At 44.5% G+C, this 14,458-nt stretch overlaps 2 protein-coding genes across 4 annotated transcripts; one reads left to right on the forward strand and one right to left on the reverse strand.

Moving 5' to 3' along the window:
- The first annotated feature begins 4,328 nt into the window (after window positions 1-4,328).
- Window positions 4,329-6,170, forward strand: LOC123104220 (chitinase-like protein 1). The gene is made up of 3 exons (XM_044525982.1): window positions 4,329-5,064; window positions 5,227-5,383; window positions 5,472-6,170. The coding sequence occupies exons 1-3, from the start codon at window positions 4,662-4,664 to the stop codon at window positions 5,908-5,910; spliced, it is 999 nt and encodes a 332-aa protein (XP_044381917.1). The 5' UTR covers window positions 4,329-4,661; the 3' UTR covers window positions 5,911-6,170.
- Window positions 6,171-6,779: 609 nt separating this feature from the next.
- On the reverse strand, window positions 6,780-14,234 carry LOC100049043 (methyl-CpG-binding domain-containing protein 2). 3 transcript variants are annotated; one of them, XM_044525984.1, is made up of 5 exons: window positions 14,028-14,234; window positions 10,523-11,050; window positions 9,001-9,054; window positions 7,913-8,073; window positions 6,780-7,392 (listed from the first exon to the last, which is right to left on the reverse strand). In XM_044525984.1, the coding sequence occupies exons 2-5, from the start codon at window positions 11,029-11,031 to the stop codon at window positions 7,175-7,177; spliced, it is 942 nt and encodes a 313-aa protein (XP_044381919.1). In that variant the 5' UTR covers window positions 11,032-11,050; window positions 14,028-14,234; the 3' UTR covers window positions 6,780-7,174. The 3 variants fall into 3 exon arrangements, with proteins under 3 accessions (XP_044381919.1, XP_044381918.1, XP_044381920.1); XM_044525983.1 differs by having other exon boundaries at window positions 10,523-11,084; window positions 14,028-14,213; XM_044525985.1 differs by having other exon boundaries at window positions 10,523-11,058; window positions 14,028-14,197.
- Between the last annotated feature and the right edge of the window lie 224 nt (window positions 14,235-14,458).

Genomic DNA, 14,458 nt, shown 5'->3' on the forward strand with positions numbered 1-14,458 from the left:
CATCCGACATAATCATCCGTCACTGATCCATTGCCTACGAGCTTTTCATATATTGTTCTTCGCTTATTTACTTTTCCGTTGCTACTGTTACAATCACTATAAAACCAAAAATATTGCTTTTGCTACCGTTACCACTACTATCATATTACTTTGCTACTAAATACCTTGCTGCAGATATTAAGTTTCCAGGTGTGGTTGAATTGACAACTCAGCTGCTAATTCTTGAGAATATTCTTTGGCTCCCCTTATGTCGAATCAATAAATTTGGGTTGAATACTCTACCCTCGAAAATTGTTGTGATCCCCTATACTTATGGGTTATCACTCGCTTATGAGATTATTCGTTTCTTGGTTCGTCGCTTCTCAATCTTTTGCTAGCCTTCATTTTGCACTAAGTATGATCACTACTTGTGCATCCAAAACCCTTTAAACCAATTTTGCCACATGAGTCCACTATATCTACCTACATGTGGTATTCTTTTGCCGTTCTAAGCAAATTTGTATGTGCCATCTCTAATATTCAAAATAAATTTCTCTTTTCTGTGCTCGTACCGCTCGTGAGGCGGTGAGGAGTGGCTAGTATTTTTCATGCTAGATGTGTTATTCTCATGATGAGTGTTTATTCACTTGTCATTGCACGTGAGTAAGGCAAAGGTATTAGGGATGCCCAGTCCCGAAATGAAAAATGAATTTACTTTATGTTGTCAAATAATAAATTCCTTAGAAAGTGTTGGTATGGAAGGCACCTGTGGATACGGTTAGCCATGGAAAGTGAAAGTATGGTGGAAAAAGGAATAAACTTTAATTTCTGTTTGGGAACCGCCTATGATATATCTAGCAGGGAAAGTGTTGGGAACTCTAAGTTGTTTTCGTTGGTGGGAAAATTATGCTTCTCAAAATGTTTTTATCTCTGAATTTTTGCTTTGAGCTCTGGCACCTCTACAAATCCCTACTTCCCTCTGCGAAGGGCCTTTCTTTTACTTTATGCAATTTTTCTTTTGAATTTGAGTCTCCACCTTCTGTTATAAAGCACCAACTAGGAGGCACTATGATCGTACTTGAGCATTGGGTATAGTTAATATGCAAGTGTGTTTCATGAGTGGATCAATGATTGAGCATGATGGGCTAGGGATAGCTTATTTTAACGTTCATATTTTGAAAAACATAGTTGCTTGTTGGTTCGCTTGAGTATTTAAGTTATCATGTCAAAACTGGACTATTGCTTTGAATGATATAAAAGTCCAAATGTCCATGCTATAAAGAAAAGAATATGAGATGACATGTTAGGCAACATTCCACATTAAAAAAATTGTTTTTATCATTTACCTACTCGAGGACGAGCATGAATTAAACTTGGGGATGCTGATACGTCTCCAACGTATCTATAATTTTTGATTGTTCCATGCTGTTATATTATCATTATTGGATGTTTTATAATCATTTTATAGTCATTTTATATTGTTTTTTGGTACTAACCTATTGACATAGTGCCAAATGCCAGTTGCTATTTTTTGCATGCTTTTTACATCGCGGGTAATCAATATCAAATGGACTCCAAATGCAGTGAAACTTTTTGTGGATTTTTTTGGACCAGAAGACATCCAATGGGTCGGAGAAGCGCCTGGGGGTGCTTCGAGGGGAGCACAACCCACCAGGGCGCGCCTGGGGGCCCAGGTGGAGCTCTGAGGGGAGCACAACCCACCAGGGCGCGCCTGGGGGCCCAGGTGCGCCCTGGTAGGTTGTGCCCACCTCGGGTGACTCCCGAATAGCCTCTTTGCTCTGTAAATACCCTAATATTCCAGAAACCCTAGGGGAGGTCGATGAAAATCAATTTCAGCCGCCGCAGAGTCCAGAACCACCAGATCCAATCTAGACACCATCATGGAGGGGTTCACCACTTCCATTGGTGCCTCTCCGATGATGCATGAATAGTTCTGTGTAGACCTTCGGGTCTGTAGTTAGTAGCTAGATGGTTTCATCTCTCTTGTTTGATTCTCGATACAATGGTCTCTTGAAGATCCATATGATGTAATTCTTTTGTGGTGTGTTTGTTGGGATCCGATGAACTTTGAGTTTATGATCAGTTATATCTCTTTTTATCCATAAAAGTTATTTGAGTTTTTTGATCTCTTATGCAGGTCACAATTTTATAGGGTCTGCTAGAGATGCTCTTACAGCTGGGAATTGATCTGTCTCGCAGGGCAGTTACAGTAGTGAAACAATCTGTCACACAAGACAGTGATTTTAAACCCAAATGAAGTGACACACGTGTGGCACGAAGTAATATGGTCCAAATGTCTTCATTATCATCCATTTTGCCACATCAAATAGATGACGAAGGCGTGCCTTCAGCTCAATTCAATGCTTGTAGTTGTCGCTAGGTGGTCCACGTACCTGGTTGTAATTTTTATTACCTCTTGTATTATTTAAACTATCATTGATTGCAAATTTGTGTTGATAGCTTACCAAGATGACCACTTGGTGTTCTTTAAATAAGCCCTTATTGTTAGTGAGGATCAAGCAAATAAATAAATAAGCCCTTATTGTTAGTGAGGATCAAGCTAAAACCAAGCAATGTTATCTCAATCTCAGAATTCCGAGCTCGCATGGTCGGATCCACTCACTTCCTTCCGTGGGCTTGCTGTGTGCCAATGAAGCTTCTCCCCATCGTTCTCACAAACCAGCATATGCTGCCAACACCAGCTGATATTTTTTGGTTGTTGGGAGCACAGATTAAGTAATCCTCCCTACACCAACCATCTTCTACTTTATTCCGTCTGCGTGAGCTGTGAGCCACCACCATACGACCCTGTTCGCGACACTGGGACGCCACATGAATTGCACGACAACTCTGCAGCGATCGGACATGTATATGCATCTCGCATATATTACCATACATGAGGACATGAGTTCTATTCATGCACTAGCTGACTGATTAGCATCTTTAACGGAACTAAAAAAAAGTTGAAAACATCAGTACAGCATACATCTACCATGTCTCGAATTTCGAATCCAAATTCGGTCTATGGCTCGAAATGCAACATGAACAGAAAAATCTGACAGCAAATGGATCATTGTAAATTTAAATTGGTAATATTCACTATCTGGTTTATCCTTTTTTGTCTCACAATCTATGACCAAAACTGGATTGAAAAAAATTGGCATCATTGGTGTGCATTATGCATATATTTTGATTTTTTTTCCTTGATATTTGCAAGACAGAGCTTGTTGACGAGCTAGTGCATTAGTACATTAGAAGGGATGGCTCGCACTTGCGTGTTATACAACATGTGGAGAGTCCCCTGCCTCAATTTTTGGGTGAGAAATAATGAGGTGGGCACTTTTGAACAAATTGGGAGGTCCTCAGAGGTTCCATTGAATTGTGTTTTCCTTTTAGTTAATTATGAAGTTGTCCACGGCAATTCCCCCCACCCCCCTAAAAAAAGTGGCCCACACACACAAACCAAATCGAGGGACTAAGGTTACTCTCTAGTTACCTATAACCTTTTGAGGGTATTCCTCATATACCAGCACGAGACGCTTTAAAAGGCAAAGTTGCGCTATTCATCGAGGCCCCTCTAAGGTTGACCTTCATATGTGACAACAGAAGCATGAACATATACGTTATACCCTAGGAGCCTTTTGACTTTGTCTAGGCCAAATTAAATACATGCGGGTCTTTCTGTGAAGAAATAACAAGAACAGACATGGTCCTCCGTGATCACATATATAACATCATTTTCTACTCATGCCGCCACATGTTCTCTTGTAGCGACCCGCTGGAGGCTAAGCTATCGACTATTGCAGAGGGATAAACACTCTCCCGATTCCATATCGAAACCGATGATTGCTTGGAGGTTGGGAATATGACAATGAGTGTTGAGGACGTTCGCTTGCCTTATGCGTTCTTGGTATATGAAATCAAGGTACATACAAAGGTTAGTTGTGCTTGTAGTGCTCATATTCGACAATCAAAACTAAGTAAGCCATTTTATGTCAAACTTTGGAAGAATACATATACGGACTGCGGTTTGCAGACCGGATAACGTCAGAGACTTATGCCGCCATGGTTGTAATCTTCATGTGTTGAGTAATAGTACAAATGTCGTTTCTCGTAAAAAATTTAAGACAAATGGGGATGTATTTGGGGCTTTTCATGGAAATGCCCTAGGTGCAAGTGTGTAAACCGTCGGTGGAACTTGCTGAATTTCCACTTGTTTGTTATTATAGTATAAGAAACACGGAGTTTCAGCTTAAAAAAAAAAGGAAGACGGAATTTACCGGGAAAATCATTAACGGTAACGTGTTACCTACCGAACCAGCTGTCTTGCAGCTCGTCCCGTCTTCCTCCCTCGTCTTGACAGCCGACCCTCCCGCCACCGACACCACTCCTCTCTTCCCCCGGTCGCACGCGCGGTTGCCACTTCGCTTTCATCCCCACTCCCATTTTTATCTCCTCACCAGATCCCCGCCACCAGCTACCGCATTCCCCAAAGATCCAGATCACACCAGACGGGGGCAGCCCAGATCGATCTCCCGAGCTCCCGAGAAGAAGCGAGATCCAGATCGAGCTGAGCTGAGCTGAGCTGCTCGGACCGCCGGAGCTGAGCTGAGCTGAGCTGCTCTGACCGCCGGAGGGGGGAGAGCAAGAAGAGCAAGAAGATGAAGCGGAAGACGCGGAACAAGATCGTGGTGACGGTGCTGCTGCTGGGGGCGGCGGCGGTGCTGATCGGCGGCACGCTGGCGCTGATCCTGACGGCGGGGACGTGGAAGGTGAAGCTCAAGGAGTCGCAGGAGAAGGTGTGCAACAAGGGGTGGGAGTGCTCCGGCACCAAGTACTGCTGCAACCAGACCATCACCGACTTCTTCAAGGTGTACCAGTTCGAGAACCTCTTCGCAAAGCGCAACTTCCCCGTCGCCAAGGCCGTCGGCTTCTGGGACTACCAGGCCTTCATCACCGCCGCCTCGCTCTTCGAGAACCAGGGCTTCTGCACCACCGGCGGCATCGACATGCAGATGATGGAGCTCTGCGCCTTCCTCGGCCACGTCGGCGCAAAGACCTCATGTATGTAGTGCTTGTTCTTCTTCTTCTTCCTCATCTTCTTCTTCCTCCTCCTCTCCGGTGGCGGTGGCTCGATTCCGACGGATTGCTGCTTTTGCTCTGCTTCCTGTTGCTTCCCCTGCTTCGATTAGATCCAGGAGGCCGACTGATTGGGTCTTCTTGCAGGTGGATACGGCGTGGCCACCGGCGGTCCGACGGCGTGGGGGCTGTGCTACAACCACGAGATGAGCCCCGACCAGGGCTACTGCGACGACTCCTACACGCAGTGGCCCTGCGTCAAGGGCGCCGAGTACTACGGCCGCGGCGCCATCCCGGTCTACTGGTAAGCTCAAACCATTCAGTTCATCAATCGCAGCCATTCATGGCAGTTCTTGCGAACCATACCTTAATTGATCCATCCGAGTGGACAGGAACTTCAACTACGGCGCGGCGGGGGACGGGCTGAAGGTGGACCTGCTGCACCACCCGGAGCTGCTGGAGCAGAACGCGACGCTGGCGTTCGCGGCGGCCATGTGGCGGTGGATGACGCCCATCAAGAAGAAGCAGCCGTCGGCGCACGAGGCCTTCACGGGGGTGTGGAAGCCCACCAAGAACGACACGCTCAGCAAGCGCCTCCCGGGCTTCGGCGCCACCATGAACCTCCTCTACGGCGAGTCCATCTGCGGCCGGGGCTTCATCGACGAGATGAACGTCATCATCTCCCACTACCAGTACTACCTCGACCTCATGGGCTTCGGCCGGGAGCGCTCCGGCCTCAACCTCGACTGCGCCGAGCAGGCCCCCTTCAACCCCGCCCCCAAGAAGGACGACGAGCAGCAGCCCACCGGCGGCCAGAAGCCGTCGGGCTAGCACGCACCATGTTTGTATGCATGTTCAGATATTCTTGCCACGCCATTGCCTGCTCCCCGAGCTATGCTGAGCTGCTGATACATACTTCAGTGTGTGAGCTTTGGTGCCATTTTGGGTAGGGCTCTGTATGTGAATTGGGGAAACTGTGGCCTGGGTGTGTACCACGGTGTCCATTTTCAGTTGTTTTGTTTCATTTTTTTGTGTCACACATATGTCTAAAGAGGAGAATTCGAACTGAACATAGGCGACATATCCTACCATGACTCTGCTCAACTTTCTGTATATGTTCCACCTGAGTAAGGTATTGCTTGATTTATCCATGTATAAATGCCAGTCTGACCTGACCAAGGTGTTGCTTGATTGAGCCATTTGTGAGGGGCCATCTTTTAGCAAACGTGATCCAAGGAAGGAAAGGGCCAATCTATTAACAGCCGTTGTTTTGAACCTAGGAAAACGCTGTGTTTTGCGGCAGAATCATTGTGTTTTACATGCCTGAAAAAGCTAGAGAAGCTTGACGAAATTTTGCTATAAATGATACTGGTGTTGTTCATGTATAGATATCGAAGTTCTAGGGTTTAGAATCATACTCCCTTCATTTCTAAATACAAGACCTTTTAGAGATTTTACTATGGACTACAAACGGATGTATATAGACGTATTTTAGAGTATAGATTCACTCATTTTGCTCCGAATGCAGTCTGTATTGGAATCTATAAGAAGGCTCAGATTTAGGAATGGGGGAGTACTAGTGTTGTTCATGCATAGATGTGGAAATTTCGTTTCCTTGTGGAAAGGCATGGATCATGCAGGCAAATCCTATATGGCATGCTAGATGAGCATGACGAGCTCGGAGAATAACGCACCGCCACTGCTACAACTGTCATGTCTCGATAGATAATAGATGAGTCGACTCCGACATACAGCACAACACAATAGTCCCCTACCGACATTTCTGTATCTTACAAAGGAGAAAATAAAACGCATCTAATCTTGCATGACAAGGTCTCCTACATAAGCATAGCGGAACATACATGCTCCGAAAGGGTTCGACAGGGCTTCTCCGATACTACAACATTCAGTCAACTTGCTGTCCCAAATCGTCGAATTTTGGGTCGACCTCGAAGGTTCGTGCCTTGGTACACATATAAGGCCAATACGGACTCGCATTACAGAAAAAACCGGCTCCCGCATACAATGGAGAAGGAATATAGAGAGTCGAGGAAATCATCGATGCGGAGCACTGGGTACGTCAGACTGCAGCTTTTCAGGCAGTGGTGGTAGCATCTCCATTCTGAGCATCCTCTACCTTGGTTTCCGGCCCATCAGACACGTGATTGTTAGCATTTGCCTCTCCTGGTTCTGCTTTCCTCTTCCGGACCAGCTCCACATCTGCTGATCCAACTGGCTTTTCGTCGGCATGAGATGCTGGTTCTCTTGCCTTAGCCTCACTTGCAAGAGGAGCAGCCCAGGATATGGGGTTAACTGGGAGAAAAACACAAACATGAGATGGTCTGCACTTAACCAAATTGGTTTTGAAAAGCACCTGATAAAATGCACCAAGCAACCGTTACCAATTTCACGAATCAATGAAGGAATACATGTGCCAAGCAGTATGGTTCAACTAGTGTCTTGACCATGTGTACTAGCCAATACTTCTCAAGCAGATTAAAGGAAAATAGTTTTGAGTTCTCACGTTATAGTTGGAATACTTGGATGGATAATCATAATTCATGACTACCATTTACGACAAAGATATAATCTAGCAAAGCAGTAAGAAAAACTTTATATAGTACTCCCTCCGTTTCCAAATATAAGTCTTTTTAGAGATTCCAATACAAAGAACATACGGATATATATAGACATATTTTAGAGTGTAGATTCACTCATTTTGCTCCGCATGTAGTCTCTTATTGAAATATCTAAAAAGACTTATATTTAGGAACGGAGGGAGTATATTATGCTTTAACAAATCATGATGAGTTCATTTACACAGCGTACACACCTTCCACTGGTTGAACAGGCTTAGTTGTTGCTTCATCACTTGGACTTGCGTTCTTAGGGCGCTTTTTGACATAGTTCTGCCGCAGAGGTCTAGGAATCTGGAAGGAAAACTGAGCTAATGTTACACCCTGTGCACCATACTCTGGATTTTCTTGGAGGTACCTGCAAAGTATGGCATAGAAAGTTTAGACCATAGACAGATGAGTCGCACGTAGCAATTTTAGAGACAACAAAAGAGGCAGTATTGACCATGCACACATGTTGTCAGCTACAGACCCTTATCCACCGTTGGATCAGATAGGAGGTTTTTCATCCAATTCCCTTCTGTAGCACTACCCTAAAGCTGCAAGAGCCTCATAGGCAAGCAGCCAAGCACACACACGCTCATCGGCCCATGCACCTGAGTTGAATTTGTAAGCTTTTGCACGATGTTGCATACTTGCATGACACAAAACTAATTTGACACCATGCAATCATTGGCGACTTTCAGTCTGTCCCCGTGCACAAATTTGAACCTTTGAGTTTCTAGGGATCCATTAGTCCAATATTATACGCTATAAGAGGGATCCCATTAGTATCAGCACAAATAAGAGGGAACCCATTATCGTACGCCGTATAAAAGAGAGGCGCCTTAAAGTGCATCATAGGGGGTATGGTAGCGGTCTTAATTATTTGCCTAAAGTTTCCGGTTAAGTGTTCATAGGGACCCACGCATAAGACAGACTACAAAGCAGAATGATGTGCATAGCTTCCCACATATGTGCAAAATCTGTTTCTAGTTCACTATGGAATACCATTTTATGAAAAATGGTTCAGGAGTTTGCAATCCCAGTTCTCGTGTACCACTCATATGCATATATAGATATTATACTTCTTTATCAATTTAGATGTACTCCGTTAGTAGTAACTAGGTACTTATTAATTGCAATGTCCAGTTATAAAATATGGAGAAGAAAGCAGCATAAGATTTGCAATACAAGTGCTACTTCATGTTTTGACTTCAGACACAAATTTAAGGAAATAAATTACAGCTCAACAGATGAAGATTGATGTTGAAAGGGACATTTTGAGTAAATTTGCATCACGTACCGATCAACTTCAACCAGTGATCTCAGCTTCCTCGAAGTAGGAGAAGTGTAGTACCTGAAACCAAGATAAAGGGCATTACGGTAATTACAGCAGCTGTAGCAAGGGTACATGTTACATTACAATAATGAAATGAGGTTTTTTAGGACAGATATTGTCTATTACTCCCTCTGACGTTTTAAGTCTTTAGTGACCTAAAATGTCTTACATTTGTTTACAGAGGGAGTATATCATTACAAGAATGTTAAAAATGCAAGCCCAGAAATTTCCACATTAATCAAGAGGACAAGAGAAGATCTACCCTACCTATTTTGGTGGGTCCAAAATTATGACCATGTAGATTTATTAGTTTATTTGTGCAACCCTTATCATTTGCTAAATTCAGCAGAAGGTAGATGATTTAATTTACCACCAAAATATACCATTTGAATGAAAATGGAATGCTGTTCTGGAACAACATGAAATGTCCGTTAACTAAAGCCTCTCATCTTTGCAGCCTATATTACTTGTGTGATGAGAACTAAGTGGATCTTTCCACCTATTCTACGTTTTCAACCGCCTTCTGTCGCCTTAATTTCCATATGCGCCATACATGAATCCAATCAGCAGTTGTTTTTAGTGATGCTGCCGGATCAACTAAAGTTATTGGTCTCCTCTCCAATAATCGATAGCAATGTCAACGCGAAAAAATCTCCTCGAGAAAGATGTTTACACCGCAAAATGTCATCATGGAGTGTCAAACTGATAGGCTGTCAGCATAAACTAATCCTTTTATGAACTTGCTTCAGAATAGAATCAGGAGTTCAGGACAGCACTGAAACCTAGACTGACCATGCCAATGCACTATTAGCCAAGTGGCCAACTTACAAGGGGCTGGCAAAACTTCAAGGGATGGCAAAAACTGAAAAAATGTGCGGTATGATTCACTGATGCAGAAAATCAGTACTCCGCGGCTCAACACATAGAAGACTAATTATTCCCAGCCTCAAGAAGGCGACTACAGAAACATGTCGATAATAAATGGGCTCTCATGCTTACGGCCATATTTCCTTGGTTCATCCGAAGTAACAAGAAGCAGCAGAATTGGCTCTTTCATACAAGTTATGCACCGCCAAAGATGCTAAGGGTAACTAAGCAACTAGTGTGATATAAACTAGCACAAACTAAGCATCCATACAACAATCTAACATTTTGATGCGGAAAGGTCCCCTTCACTTCCCTGGAGTTCAGGGGGGGTCAACTCGGAGATCACCGTTAGGAAAAAGTAACATGATATGCTTGGTAGTTTCTATATTCCCGACTTGAACTCTTCGTAACTGAGACATAAATGGTTTATGTGTGCAACTTAGAAAAGGTGTGGTGTAGAATGTGCGGGTTAATTGGCTGATTTTCTGTTATTTCCATGCGCATTAAAAACTGATTTTAACATATAGAGATAAAGTGGCAGGCAATTAAAAAAAATCAATGTACTTGCAGAAATAGCCTGACAAGTAAATAAAGGCAGTGACAGAAAAGCATCACTCACACATCAGCAAATTTGGTGCCTCCTTCACCTCTTATTCTAATCTGCCTTTCCCATCCAGCAGGAGGCTGTGCAATATTGGGTTTGTCGATAGCCCAGAGTCTGCTTCCATCCTGAGAAATATCTTCTTGATCATCGCATGTTACATCAGGTTTCCATTCACGGGCTCGTTCGCAGTCAAAAGGTTCCTGTATAATATGCTCGCGTATTTCTTCATACTTCTCTTTCGTTGGAATAAGTCTCCATTTGAAGCACCTAGCACATTGGATAGTGAATGCCCCAATACATGGCGATCCACGGTATGACACGTTGGAAGCAGCTGATTGCTGCAATGGGGAACTGTCTTCTCCAAATTCATCTTGCACTTTATCTACTGTTTCAAACTTCAAACCAGGCGTTTTATCTGATGCAGTTTCAGACGGAAGCTCGTCATTCTCAAATTGGTGGCCGTCTGTACCAGACAAACTAGTACGGCTCTTCTTCAATGGTTGGGGAGATTTAGAACTGTCCATAGGTTCTGCAAGAGATTGCCTGCACAACTTCCAAATTATTAGGGCCTAAGTACCTGCAGTTGGTATCCATAATCATAAGAACTCCGTGATGTAACAAATATGATGTGGATGCAAATTTAATAGAAAGCAGATGCCCAGCCCACTGATAGATATCAACAAGAAGATAACTCGAATTAACTGCACAAAAAAGCTAAACAAAATGAAGTTGTTCTGTCTTCCAACAATAATTTTGAACGTTGTCCAACTATGTGTGATAATACCAGTATTAGCCACGAGGCTCCCAAGTACATAATGATCACGTAAGTGTAACTTGGATGAAATATTACAATCATTGTGCAAATTACATGCTCAGCCTTTGGACAAGTGTAAACAATAGAGTGAACAGAGAATGTTGCACATGAGATCGGATAATTTTTACTTCTGTAATACAATAGAAACGTAAAAACCAGATAGAGATGGACTTGTTCCGAACCCACACAAATTTAGAACGGATAACCAAGTGAAACATGATCGTTTACTAATCAATAAAAATTTCTTCAGGTGCATTTGCTAACCCAAGTTTGGTCTAATTTATACTGTATACTGTAGTACGTATAACACCCAAGAAAACCATCATGTTCCAAAAATACTTATCATTTTTCAAAGGAAAACAATACTCCCTCCATCCCATAATATAAGATGTTATTACAATTGATATATGAGTCTATTGGTTGTAATAACATCTTATATTATGGGACGGAGGGAGTACATATGATTTTTCAAGTTTTCAATCCCAATATTTAAAATGATATTAGCAAACTGGCAGTCAAAGTTTTTTTTTTTACTGAAGGTATGTCCAAAACGCCCCTTATTTGTGAACTGGGGGTAGTAGTTCAACAATAATGCAGTAACTTTAAGCCTCAGCTTAGCACACAAATTTGCAATCTTCTTGGTTTCCCTTTACAACAGATGAACAGGCTGTCAGTTGCAGATATTTTTCTTCACACTTCCAAATCATCCTTCAACAAGTCCTATTTTACTATAACATGTTAACATCTATAACTTCACAGTGGGTGTAACAGAAAAGAAATTTCAGTTGTCAGAGACACCTACATGAAAGTAACTTGAATTGCAGTGCAGGTCACTGCAGAGCAACACAAGCATCACTCCAACTAACAAACCAGATTGTTTTAGTAGATTGGTCCATGTATACATGCATATGCTCCCACACGCCAGTCCTCAGGACCAAGCATCTGTAATGACACTTTCCATGGTGGGGGCGTTTGTTTGGCTAGAAACAAGTACAACAGGGTCAGGTGAGGCTAAAGGAGGAGCATACAGAGTGGGAGTTTGGAAGTCAGGACGGTAGTAGCAACTATAAAATATATGGTTTGGAGAGTCGATTCTGCAGATGCAACCATGGATGGGAATGTAATTGATAAAATGCTAATCTGGAATCCAGAGGAATGTGGATGAGAAGTGCGCATGAGGAAAGGGCCAACAGTGATGCCAGTGCTAGAGTTTTAGATTTACAATATCGCTTAGTAGCTGCTTCTATAACTAGTGGATTCATAAATATATCCATCGTTTTGCCAAGTCATGTCTGTGTTACTAAGATGGCTAGTAAATGGTGTGTGCATAGCACGTAGGGGCAAAGTGCTTAAGAATTTACAACACTCGAAACAATTATATATATAATTTTTCTGGAACTTTTTTAATTGACCATACTAATTTTGCTTCCTTTCGTAAGAATTGGATGAGTGTAGAATGTCAAAGTACGGTAGGCGTGATTCAAAATGTAGCATGAATACCCAGCCAAGTGTAACGCAGAACTGCTGCTATATGCACGAAGACAGCAGATTGTGCTCCGGTGCATCGTAGCTGACTGTCATTAACCACTTTTATTTATTTTAGCTATTCACTAGTACTCTGTATGGGCCAACAGGGCAGGAAGCACGGTAGTGCAGTTCAATTGTGGTGTAGGCTTGTGAGTCGTTTCGACTGCCTTTTCCGCATGTGGGACCAGTGCTCTGTGCGAACGCAAGCCGTCAGATGAAATACAAACACAGCCCACATTGCAGGGATTCGCTCATGTCTCACCGTCCGATTCATTCAATCAATGGCCAAAACTGCTCCTACTTTAGCAGGAACACCTTAGATGCAGGCTAAATCCAGATTCAACAACTGGTGTACTATATATAGGTTAAACAATCTGGGCGGCTTAAGCGAACTGACTAGGTTAGAACACAAAGCACTCGCCGCAATTACACTTTCCACTACTACGTATGTACCAATAGCTAGAGCCCGATCTGGCAATGCAGTACCTTCGCCCGCTGCTGCATCCTGTCCAGCCGGCCACCGCCCGGATCAATGACAACAAGGCGGCAGATCTGGAAAGGAGGGAAGCGGGGGCGACGATTCCAGCGACTGGAAGGCTTTGTTTTGGCGGCAACGGTGCCCGCCGACGGACTCGCCAGAGGCGGCTTCAATTCACTATATTGTGGGGTTTTGAGCTTCACTGTCTTAATAGGTTCAACAAAAGCATGCACATCGCGCACGCATGAATACCCCCGACACGCTGAATGTTTGTCGGTATCCACAGCAGTCAAGGAAATTTGTACACAATAAGCAGATCTCCGCACCAGAGAGGGGCGGATCTAGATGGTGCGTTGGGTGTGCGCCCGGAAGCTGCCAAGGCCGGTGGGATTTAACTAATCGCTGGATGAAAACAACCTCGTACCTCGAAACCTAATGCCTGGCGATGCCGCGAAAGGGAACGCCGAATGGCTCGCGATCTCCCGACGGGGAAGGACGGGAAAGGGACGCGCGCGTGAGAGCCGGGGGTGCTGAGAGAGGGGGGCGGGGTCGGGGCAGTTGACGGCGACGCTAGGGTGCGGGCACGGCGGCAGCTCTGGGGCGCGGTGTAGGCTACGGGGGAGCTTTAGACCGTGCCGCCGTGCTGCTAGGTCATGGACTCGGGATGGGAGATAGAGCAAAGGTGCGGGGAAGGGGAGTACCTCTGAGGAGAGATCGAGGCCGGTACGGGCGGCTGGCGGTAGGGGTTGGAGAGCTCCGGTGGTGGTCGCCGCCGGCGGCGGCGGATGGGTTGGGGGATTAGAGGGCTGACTAGCCTTCTCCGTCCGCCTGCGTGACGCACTCACGCCCGATCGGCCTGAAAATAAAGCACGCGACCTGGTCCAAATGAGAAAAAATCCAGCCCAGGTGAAGAGAGAGAAAAAAAAACTCAGAGGCTTGTGAGGCCAACTCCACCGCGCGACCCTATCACGTCCACCCCCGTCCGTTTGGGGTAAAACGGACCAATAGCACACCCCAGCGCACGGCCTCAAACGGACAAATGTTCGGATTCCGTCCGTTTTCGACCCATCCCGGCCCAAACTTGCGCTCGGTTTGGGGTGAAACGGACGCGCGCGGACGGCTTGGACGCACG

Source organism: Triticum aestivum, chromosome 5A (genome assembly GCF_018294505.1).
Source record: "Triticum aestivum cultivar Chinese Spring chromosome 5A, IWGSC CS RefSeq v2.1, whole genome shotgun sequence".
In the NCBI taxonomy this organism is placed as follows: domain Eukaryota; kingdom Viridiplantae; phylum Streptophyta; class Magnoliopsida; order Poales; family Poaceae; genus Triticum; species Triticum aestivum.

Coding starts and splice junctions, on each gene's coding strand:
- LOC123104220 (XM_044525982.1), top strand. CDS start 4,662: ATGAAGCGGAAGACGCGGAACAAGATCGTGGTGACGGTGCTGCTGCTG. Junction 5,065..5,226: donor CGTCGGCGCAAAGACCTCAT/GTATGTAGTGCT, acceptor GTCTTCTTGCAG/GTGGATACGGCGTGGCCACC. Junction 5,384..5,471: donor GGCGCCATCCCGGTCTACTG/GTAAGCTCAAAC, acceptor CCGAGTGGACAG/GAACTTCAACTACGGCGCGG.
- LOC100049043 (XM_044525984.1), bottom strand. CDS start 11,031: ATGGACAGTTCTAAATCTCCCCAACCATTGAAGAAGAGCCGTACTAGT. Junction 9,055..10,522: donor GGCACCAAATTTGCTGATGT/GTGAGTGATGCT, acceptor TCTTGGTTTCAG/GTACTACACTTCTCCTACTT. Junction 8,074..9,000: donor TCACTGGTTGAAGTTGATCG/GTACGTGATGCA, acceptor CATACTTTGCAG/GTACCTCCAAGAAAATCCAG.